The sequence below is a fragment of the Sinocyclocheilus rhinocerous genome, unplaced genomic scaffold (assembly GCF_001515625.1).
Source record: "Sinocyclocheilus rhinocerous isolate Xijiao unplaced genomic scaffold, SAMN03320098_v1.1 scaffold541, whole genome shotgun sequence".
Lineage (NCBI taxonomy): Eukaryota > Metazoa > Chordata > Actinopteri > Cypriniformes > Cyprinidae > Sinocyclocheilus > Sinocyclocheilus rhinocerous.
Genome location: NW_015658519.1, coordinates 2,965,554 through 2,976,131, shown reverse-complemented (window position 1 = coordinate 2,976,131; position 10,578 = coordinate 2,965,554). Strand labels below are relative to the sequence as shown.

The window sequence follows — 10,578 nt, the reverse complement described above, 5'->3', positions numbered from 1 at the left end:
AAACATATTAGAATGATTTCTGAAGGATCATGTGACACTGAAGACTGGAGTAATGATGCTGAAAATTTAGCTTTTCCATCACAGGAATAAATTAGATTTTACATTGCATTTAAATAGCAAACAGTTCTTTTAAATTGTAATATTGCTGTTTTTACTGTATTTTAACCAAATAAATGCAGCCTTGGTGAGCACAAGGGACTTCTTTGAAAAACATAAAAAAATCTTGATTATTAAACTTTTGACCAGAAGTGTAAATTAAATCTGAATGTATTTGAACCATTCATTTCTGTTTTTTAAGATGCAAACTCGAACCCTGATCTCTGCAGTGGCCTTGCCATTGATGGAATGGCAACTCTCTCCAACAACTCCATCATAGTTTTCAGAGGTACATCTTCTGTATAGATGTACTGTTGCATATAGTGCTTTTTTTCCCCCAATATCACTAATTAAGAAAAGTGCTATCCATCTCAGGTCACTTCTTTTGGCTGCTGAACCCCAAGACTAGAAGAGCCGGCCCTGCTCGTAGAATCACTGAAGAACTGGGCATCCCGTCTCCCATCGACACGGCCTTCACACGCTGCAACTGCCAGGGCAAGACCTACATCATCAAGGTACTGAAGAACATAGAAAACCATGTGTTTGCAACCCTTGAAAATTCACTGAATTGTCCATTTTCTCTCACTAAGGGTGACAACTACTGGAGTTTGGAGAACGGTGTTGTGGAACCTGGATATCCCAGATCTGTGTCCCAGGACTTTGGTGGGCTCACCGGTGAGATCACAGCTGCTCTGCCAATCCCAGCCACCAGAAAGAGACCCGAGTCTGTGTACTTCTTCAAGAAAGGTGCTGACTGGAGCCCTCTGTATCCTATGTTTGGTTCGAATAATTAGAAATGACCAACATGAGAAAATTCATAATTTGTGTTTTCTAATCAGGAGGCAGAGCTCAGAAATTAACTTTTCCTCCTGGAAGTGCACCAACTTGCAGTGGAAGGAGATCCAAAAATTCAGACAAAGTTCCAAAAAATGGCAAAGCAGGTAATCTGAATTGTTTTTATGCTAAATTGAGGTACTCGAAGAAAACGCTTGTAATGCATTGAAAAGAGTATTTCAAATTATAGCAATTATATAATTTTAGTATTATTTAAATGTGTCCCTGGATCACAAAACCAGTCATAAAAAGCACGGGTATATTTGTAGCAATAACCAATAATACATGGTTTGGGTCAAAATTATCGATTTTTCTTTTATGCCAAAAATCATTAGGATATTAAGTAAAGATCATGTTCCATGAAGATAGTTTGTAAATGTCCTACCGTAAATGTATCAAAACTTAATTTTTGATTAGTAATATGCATTGCTAAGAACTTAAGTTGGACAACTTTAAAGGCGATTTTCTCAATATTTTGATTATTTTTTTATTTTTGCACCCTCAGATTCCAGATTTTCAAATAGTTGTATCTCAGCCAAATATTGTCCCATCCTAACAAACCATACATCAATGGAAAGCTTGTATAAGTCTCAATTTCACAAAATTTACCCTTATGACTGGTTTTGTGGTCCAGGGTCACATATGTGATTATAGCATTTATTCATATTCAAACTTGCTTTTATTTTCAGTTTGCTCTCATATTTTTAGCTTTCATTAATATTTATATTTTATTTCAGCTTTATTTTAAATGGAAAAGATTTTAATAATAAAAATAAGATACAAAAGTGATTTATTTAGTTATTCTAATTTGACAGGGATCCAGTTGTCAGGGGAGATCAACATCAACCTCAAAATGAAGGGCTTCCCCACCCCTGTGACATCAGCCTTGGCCATGCCCAACCCAAGGAAGTCAGATGGTTTCGATTACTTTGTTTTCTCTTGGCGTAAGTGACATTTTATCTTGCACCACTACTCGTATTACCTGTGTAATTAAAAGCGAAGACCGTTTGTGAGAAGATTCAAATGTCTTTGACTCAGTACATTTTAAAGCGATGCATTTTATAACACCATCTCTGTGATTAACAGCTAAAGTCCTAAACATCAAGGTTAGCGGTGATCTGCCCGCTCTGACGGCCCCTGTCAGCCATTCCTCCCAGCAGAATGACATCAGCAAGTGGCTCAACTGTGCATGAAACAAACACCACCAGCAGCTGCATGGCGAGAAAGATTCTCCATTTATTAGCAAAACCATTGAACATAGCGTCAGTATGATTACTCACAAAATATCAAATAAATCTAACCCGTGTTTTAAAGCACATTGAAACGAAACATTGAACAAAGTAAATCAGCAGTAGATTGATTCTGGGTACTTTGAAGAGTCGTGATCAGTGTTTCTGCTGGGCAGACGCTGTAAAGGGGGATGGATTTAGAAGGGAGTGCCTCTGTTAAGTCCTCGACACCGACCTCCACGAGGAAAAACACCACCTACAGGACAAGATACAGGCCCAGACAAGCCAAATCAAATTTCATTGAAGATCTTTGTAGACATCCAAATTCCTGATCTGTTTCTACAGAACAGATAGCAAATATCCAAACAAGCACAAACTGACCAATGAAAAGCTTCTGTATGCATTTCAAGTAATCTTTGCTTCATTAAAAACAGAAAAGTTTTAAAATCCAGTCTGTGTTGTTACTTTTTGTGAGAATGTGTGTGACTAATGAGTTTATGTACGAGTAAGAGGATGGATGTAGAAACAGATGATGGTCCCGACCTCTCCTGATGATCTGGTTCCTCCGGGGCGGCTGGTGCTGAGGAAGGAGCCGGCTTGCAGGTCTGGCCTGACCAGTACTGGTGCTCGTCTCTAAAAAGAGGAAGAGAAATAAACAGGGTCAAATAATTACGGGTCAGTGACAAATAAAAGTGTCAATGATAAAGAACAAGAACAAGAACAAGTGTCAAGTTCTTGGAAAATGTACTCTTTGTATTCATGTTGATCTGATATGTGTAAAAAACATTTATTATTTATAAAAAAAAAATTAAAAAAAAGCTAAAATTGATGACTAAATGTGGTAAATCTAACAACACAAAAATGTTAAATTAAATAGAATAATTTTTAGTTCAAATTAGTTTTAAGTATCTAAAAAGTGCATATACATATACAGTGCCGTTCAAAAGTTTGGGAAGTTTCAGTAAGATATTTAATGTTTTAAGTTTCTTATGCACATCAAGGCTGCATTTAAAAAATAAAGCTAAAAAAAAAACTAATTTTGTGAAATATTATTGCAAATTAAAATAAGAGTTTTCTATTTTAATATACTTTAAAATATAATTTATTCCTGTGAAAAAAAGCAGAATTTTCAGCGTCATTAATACTCATTCAGCGTCATTACTATTAATCATTCTGCTGAATTATAAACAATGTTGGAAACAATTTTGCTACTTAATATTTTTTGGAACCTGTGAAACTTTTTTCAGGATTCTTTGATAAAAAGTTGAAAAGAACATTGTTTATTCAAAATAGAAATTTTGTCTCACAATATACACTACTATTTAAAAGTTTGGGGTCAGTAAATTATTATTTTTTTTTTAAATGAATACTTTTATTCAGCAAGGATGTGTTAAATGGATAAAAAGTGATAGTAATGACTTATCCAGCTTATTCTTGCAGTAAAAATGGGCATGGCCATTGACTTGTAAATTTTATGGGACTGGCTTCTGGTCTCATCTGCGTCCAGCTATTTTTAGTTGTACAAATCGGCTCGTTTTGTCGCTCGATATAGCAAATTGGTGTGTCTTAACCAATAAAATCTAGTGCTGAGTCACAGAAATAAATCATATTTTAAAATATATTCAAATAGGAAGTTAATATTAGAAATTGCAATAATATTTCTGTATTTTTGACCCAAACGTTTGAATGGTACTGTATACTTTAACACCGTTTATAACACAGCTATATTGAAAAATATAGAAATACAGCCTTGATGAGCATAAGAGACTCCATTAAAAAAAACATTACTCATCCCAACGCTTTGAACGGCAGTGTGTACGTGTGTGCGTGTATACATACACACAGAGGTTCTTTGCTTCAAAAATACTAACTAAACATTCTAAACTACTCAAGGTTTTACGTCAAGAACTTCTTTTAATTAGGTTTGTTTTGTTAAAGCTGCAGTCTGTAACTTTTGGCGCTCTAGCGGTTAATAAACAGAACCGCGTGCGTCTTGTGGAAGAACATTGTAGCCGGAGCTACTTCTCTCTGTTTATGTCTATGACGAATCACGCAGGTACTGGGCTACTCCACAGCGGGACCTACCCGAACCAGTCTAAATAGTCTGAATATAAACACTTATTATAGGTGTACTGTAGTGATTCTGGACAAGCCAAAAACACGGTTTGGAAAAAGGATTCATGGTGTACTCGCTTATTATATAAATTTTGAACAAAAAAGTTACGGACTGCAGCTTTAATGATGTCATGATAGTTGCATCACACCAATGTATTTTGGACTTTATACCCCAACAAAATAAGAAAATTAATTTTAATTTAGACGGAATTAGGTCAAATTTAATTTTTAAATCTATTTTTGAAATGACCAGATCCAGAAGAAAAAACAGGAAAAAAACAAAAAACAAATCAAAGTGGCAAGTCTGTAAATGGTATGTACCTGCAGAGCTGGACGTGGGCTCTTGACTAGTGGAGGGCAGGCTGGCATCATCGCTCGGCTGTGCAGATTCCAGCTCCGACTGGCCCTCTAGACATGCCTCACTACCCGCCCTGCACACACATATCACACCCGCTGACAAAACTGAGCCGCTCTGAAGTGAAGCACGAAACTGTTGTGAGTGCTCACCCTTCACTCTCAGCCTCCCCCACAAAAACATCATCTCCATCGTCCCCTGGGACAGCTTCTCCTGGTGCGGTCAGACTGGCGGTGGACGTGCTGACCATGGGAACCGACTGAGAGGCTGTCTCTGACACATCAGAGGGGTGGCTCTCTGTGAAAACCGTCACTGGCAACACAAACGAAAGGAGGAGAGCAGTTAGGTTTGACTAAAAGATATCAACCAAACAAGCTTGACGTGACTTCCTCCAGCTGATCACCTGGAGCAGCCACTTGTAGAGGAGTGGTGGGGACACTCCGGCCTCCAGACTCTTCATCATGAGTGGGCAGGAAGAGAGGACTTTCATACATGCCCAACCCTGCAAAATGACAGGAAGAATGTCAGGAATTATGCTATGTTTGTTCATAGTAATTATAATATTTATTAGAATTATTACAATTTATTCAATTAATTTTCAACTAATAAAAAAACAAAAGTTGGAAACTGAATTTTATGAAAGCTGACTTTTTACAATTGACAATCTGAAATGCAAAATTAAGCAATTTAATACTTTGCTGCCATCATCAAAATGTACACGGATTTATTTAGCATTATGAGCATTCCAGTAACACTAGAGGTCAGACAATGAACAAGATTATTTAAATTTATCGTATCTAACGACAGTGAATATTTAATTTTGCATGCTCATTTCCCCCCATTTCCATCTTTTTAACAATGATCTAACCCTCACTTAACTTATTTAAAAACACTAATAATAATTGAATTACAGTCATATAAATTTAGTTTTTTTTCTTAAAATACATATTACATGGATAGTCATGCAATATTTTAAATGATTAATTTTTAGTTTGTTTTAGTTTAGACAAAATAGTATTGGATTTTTTAATTAGAAATGCATCGTAATTTATATAGTTTAACTAATTTGATTAACATATGTTTGTTAACAATGCATTAAAAAAATGTGTACAGCTTATTGAATGTTAAAATGTACACTACCATTTAAAAGTTTGGGCTTAGTAAGGTTTGAAAAGTGACGGTAAAAGACATTTATAATGCTGCAGAATATCTCAAATAAATGCTGTATTTTTCAAAACATTCCATTCTTTAAAGAATCCTTAAAATGCATCACAGTTGCCACAAAAATATTATGAAGCAAAACCACAAGGATAAGACATGTTTCTTGAGCACCAAATCAGCATATTAGAATAATTTCTGAAGGATCATGTGACACTGAAGACTGGAGTTTTCAACTTTGCCATCACAGGAATAAATTACTTTCTAAAATATATATTACAATTTAAAATAATAAAATTAACAATTGAAAATATCAGTAAAATATTTTCTATTTTAATAATTATTTCACAATATTATGGTTTTACTATATTTTTGATCCAATAAATGCAGCCTTGGTGAGTAGAAGAGACTTTCCTCAAAAATATTCCAAAACTGTACCAACCACAAACTATTTAAAAGTAGTGCATTACTAAATGAAAAATGATATAGTAATGAATACTGTAAAAATATTGTTCAGTGTTGCCAAAGAAACTAATGCTTGCATACAAAGGACATGAATGGCTCTAGGTTGCCATCATGTAATCAAGGTCATTCGGAAACAATGTAAAAGCAGCATTACTGTGTTGTGTTTGTACTCACCTCCATGTGTGGCCAGATGGCTCAAGTCAGAATGAGAGGAGCTGGCCTGGGGCATCATATCCTCAGGAGGGCCGAAACGGAAGCGAGGAACTCCGGCCACCTGGGGGGAACTGAGATGGAGGGATGCATCATTAATCAAGGTGTTTAATGATGTATCCCTCCGTGCTATAAAAAAGTAAAAGCTGCTGTGACTCACTGAATGGCCTCGGCAAAGCCATCTGTGCGGTGTGGCACGACGAGGGTGGGAGTGCTAGGAACCATTCTGTCATCATCATCAAAGAAGTGTTGCTGAAGGAACCAAAATACTCTGTCAGAAATAACGAAGCACTAAAGACACAGTATGTTTATATTGGTTAAACAAAAAGTTCACTCACCATGCTTCCGATTCCAGGCGTGAGCTGGGGTGCACGACTCATCGAGGGCCGTCTGCTCTGTCCTGACTGCCTCTGTCCAGAATAGTAGAGTCAGAATTTGTAGAAACAAATCAGAACTCTGAGCTTTGAGCTGCTTTCGAATACAGGACATGGTCTATATACCTGCATGATGGGGGGTCCAAGTTCAGGGACAGGGTGGATGTTGAGGCGTGGGGGTGGGGTGTGATGTGGTCTCCGGGGGGATTGGGGAAGACGTGGGCCCAGGGAGGAGGTGGTGGTGGTGCTGGGGACTGGCTGTTGCTCTCTCACAGGCTCAGCAGGGAAGGACTCCAGGGTGCTGACACTAGCTTCACCTGTGAACACACAGGAAACTTATTCAGATTCATTATTCATTCATAGATTTGTCACTTATTCCTAAAGGTGCCATATTGCACACTTTCATAGTCTAGACTTCATTGTATAACCCTTTTTCCATGAGGTCTGGGTGGACTGAACAGGGAAACTGTGTTAAAGTATACAGTACCATTCAAACGTTTGGGTCAATAAGATTTTTTTGAATAAAATTAATAGTTTTAGTTTAATAGTTTTCAAAGCTAGAATGTTCGATAGATAGAAAAACAGACTTACAGACAGACAGACAGACAGACAGACGCTATGTGGTTGCTAAGGTACTTGGAGCGGTTGCTAAGCTGTTGCTAGTGTGATTGTTGATCACTGTTGATAGTGAGCTGATTTAGCAAAAAACTGATAAAACTAGCTGATTTAGCAAAAAAACGTGTTAACAACCAGCTAAATCCAGCGAAAAAACAGCTGATTTAGTAAAAAAAAAAAGCTAAAAACAGCTCACTTAGCAAAACCAGCTAAACCAGGTGATTTAAAAAAAAAAACTTAAAAAAAACAGCTGATTTACCAAAACAAAAGCTAAAAAAAACAGCTAAACCCAGCCTAAAATGGTTGTCTAGTCTTAACTGGTTTAAGATTAAAGTAACTGGTTTAAGCTTGTTTGGTCTTTTAGCAGGTCACCCAGCCTGACCAGCTAAGTGGCCAAAGCCACTTTAAAACCAGCCTGGGAGACCAGCCAGTGCAGCCAATAAGCTTAGGCTGGTTTTAGCTTAGGGTGGGGGGGGTTCAGTAGTCAGTTGTTAAGGTTTGCTATAGCAATAGACAGCTTAAATACACCATAGGTCTCATTGTATAAAAGTTTATAAAGGTTTTCAGTCCCTCAATGAAAGTCGAAAGGATTTTTGTTGGTTTTGATAGTCTTGCTTACGAAAACCGTAAACCAGATCAGTTAGAAAAGATAGTAACTAACTTCAGAACAGTCTGAAGGTCTGACCTGAGTTTGGTGGTTGTAGCTTTAAAGCTATAGGAGGAGATACTGACTAAATTTGGCCTAAGAAGGAGGAGACTTTCTCAAGGCAACTTCATGAAAATCTTCATTTCAAACATTTTTTTTTATAATGAACCATTTATCCATCAAAGAATCACAGTATAACAGTATAGTTTCCATAAAAACATTTAGCAGCACAACAACATTGATATTCAGAAATGTTTCTTGAGCAGCAAATCAGCATATTAAAATGATTTCTTGAGATTTTCTTCATGTGACAATGAAGACTGAAGTAATATATTAAAATAAAAATGCTTTTTTTCATTTTGAACCAATAAATGCAGCCTTGCTGAGCATAAGAGACTTCTTTCAAAACCTTTTTTTTTTTTAAAGTCATAGTGACCCCAGACTTTTTGAATGACAGCGTATTGCAGCATTAGCATGAGAAATGAATGCATTGTGTGTGTTTTTGTACCACTGCTCTGAGAGTCTGCTTGCTTCTGGATTGAATCAGATGCTTCTTGACTCGCTTCATTGTCAATGCCTGGATCAGCTGCCCCATCGCCCTGCCAACACAACAAAAATCACATCAAAACCACCAGAAAAAGGTGAACAGTCGAAGGATCACAATCAGCTCACAGAAACTTACAATAAACAAAACAAAACCAAAAAAAAAAATAACTTAAATCTTACACAGACAATGGAACAACTTGTTTTCTAGTAACCAACTGGCTTTCATTACAAAAGCAGCTTTATGCCCCGGAGTGTTAGAAAAGTAGTGTCACCTCTGCCTCATCCCCCTCGTAGGCCTCATTGGCATCTGCACTCCCACTGCCTTCATTACTCTCCTCTGCTGCTTCTGCCATCCCTCCGTCACCATCATCATCATCTTCATCTTCTGCATCATCCTCTTCATACTGCAGAAAGAAGGGAGGTAAATACATGCTAATAATTACAGTTTCCACTTCTCTGAAAACAGACTGACTTGTCCAGGCTCCTCCTGCTCCTCCTCTTCCTCCTCAGTGCCGCTATCTGTCTCGATGACGATGACGTCATGCTTATACTCCTCGGATGAGTCCTGTCCGCTGATCTGAGATTCTGAGGGTTGAGACTCGCTCACCTGATCCATCGGGACAGACTGAGATAAAGATTCTTCGTCTCCCTCTCCTAACACGGGATATGCTTCCTGTGAGAGATGAACAGACACGATCAGTGCACTGGTTGTTCATTGTTGGGATGAGTGGCTGTGGTTATACGGTTACTAAGGGATAAAGTGCTGGTACCTCACTGGCATCAGGAGGCTGCTGGTCTTCTCCTGGAGCTTCACCCATAGCATCGTTACTCTCCTCAGTGCCGGAAGCATCCTGCAAAAAGAGTGGGATGATGTATAAATCAAAAGAGTCTATTTTCAATGGCCAAGGTAATAACCACAGTGAGTTTTTCCTGCACCTCAAGTGCAGCATCTACAACAGAAAATAAATGCACAGAGTTTGTAAAGCCTGGGTAATTAAATGCAAATAGACACCACATCCTTCTATCAGAATCAATGCCTTCACTGACTTCAAGCAAAAGCATACAATACAGTGCCATCAGTGTATCTGATTTACAAACAAGTGAAACGATTCCTTTTCCCTCCTAATGCATTCTAGAACTGCAGTCACTGGCAATTTACAAATTTGACCTGGTGGAAGTCATAACTTAATATTTTTCAACTAAAACCATATTGTATCTGATCAATAACTTCTCATTAATGAGCAAATGCAAAAAAACAACTTTTTTTTTCTTTTAAAGCTGCAGTCCGTAACTTTGTGTTCAAAATTTTCAAAATTTATATAATAAGCGAGTACACCATGAATCCTTTTTCCAAACCGTGTTTTTGGCTTGTCCTGAATCACTACAGTACACCTATAATAAGTGTTTATATTCTGACTATTTAGACTGGTTCGGGTAGGTACTGCTGCGGAGTAGCCCAGTACCTGCGTGATTCGCCATAGACATAAACAGAGAGAAGTAGCTCCGGCTACAATGTTCTTCCGCAAGACGCACGCAGTTCTGTTTATTAACCGCTAGAGCGCCAAAAGTTACAGAGAGCTGCTTTAAAGTTCGTTATTGCTACATTATTTGCTCTATTAATTAAACAATTAAGAAATTATTTTACATTTAAAAATGTACAGCAAAATTACTATACTGCAAAAAATATCTTGAGATGTGGGCGTCCCATGTTCGAATCCAGACTCTAGGACCTTTCCCGATCCCCCCCTCCCCTCCCACTTCGTTTCCTGTTAATTCTGATCTGTTCTGTCACAATAAAGTAAAACAATTTCAAAAAATAAATCTAAAAAATAAATAAATAAAATTATATAAATATAAATATAAATAAATAAATAAATAAATGCAGAAAAAAAAGTTCTGCATAGTATAATGCAAAAATTTGACACCTAGGTGAAA

At 37.3% G+C, this 10,578-nt stretch overlaps 2 protein-coding genes across 2 annotated transcripts in view; one reads left to right on the top strand and one right to left on the bottom strand.

Moving 5' to 3' along the window:
- Window positions 1-2,262, top strand: part of LOC107722510 (proteoglycan 4-like) — a 12,564-nt gene extending 10,302 nt beyond the window's left edge. The window contains exons 13-14 of the mRNA XM_016530874.1: window positions 1,746-1,874; window positions 2,017-2,262. Of these exons, the coding sequence (XP_016386360.1) occupies window positions 1,746-1,874; window positions 2,017-2,123 (236 nt within the window). The 3' untranslated portion in view covers window positions 2,124-2,262. The remainder of the gene's footprint in view (window positions 1-1,745; window positions 1,875-2,016) is intronic.
- Window positions 2,263-2,345: 83 nt separating this feature from the next.
- Window positions 2,346-10,578, bottom strand: part of LOC107722541 (nucleoprotein TPR-like) — a 28,299-nt gene continuing 20,066 nt past the window's right edge. Inside the window, exons 39-51 of the mRNA XM_016530916.1 lie at window positions 9,414-9,525; window positions 9,116-9,316; window positions 8,916-9,047; window positions 8,606-8,696; window positions 6,963-7,153; window positions 6,801-6,872; window positions 6,623-6,714; window positions 6,427-6,536; window positions 5,033-5,131; window positions 4,782-4,941; window positions 4,596-4,705; window positions 2,703-2,792; window positions 2,346-2,415 (exon numbers count right to left, since the gene is read on the bottom strand). Coding sequence (XP_016386402.1) covers window positions 2,357-2,415; window positions 2,703-2,792; window positions 4,596-4,705; window positions 4,782-4,941; window positions 5,033-5,131; window positions 6,427-6,536; window positions 6,623-6,714; window positions 6,801-6,872; window positions 6,963-7,153; window positions 8,606-8,696; window positions 8,916-9,047; window positions 9,116-9,316; window positions 9,414-9,525 — 1,519 coding nt within the window. The 3' untranslated portion in view covers window positions 2,346-2,356. The remainder of the gene's footprint in view (window positions 2,416-2,702; window positions 2,793-4,595; window positions 4,706-4,781; window positions 4,942-5,032; window positions 5,132-6,426; window positions 6,537-6,622; window positions 6,715-6,800; window positions 6,873-6,962; window positions 7,154-8,605; window positions 8,697-8,915; window positions 9,048-9,115; window positions 9,317-9,413; window positions 9,526-10,578) is intronic.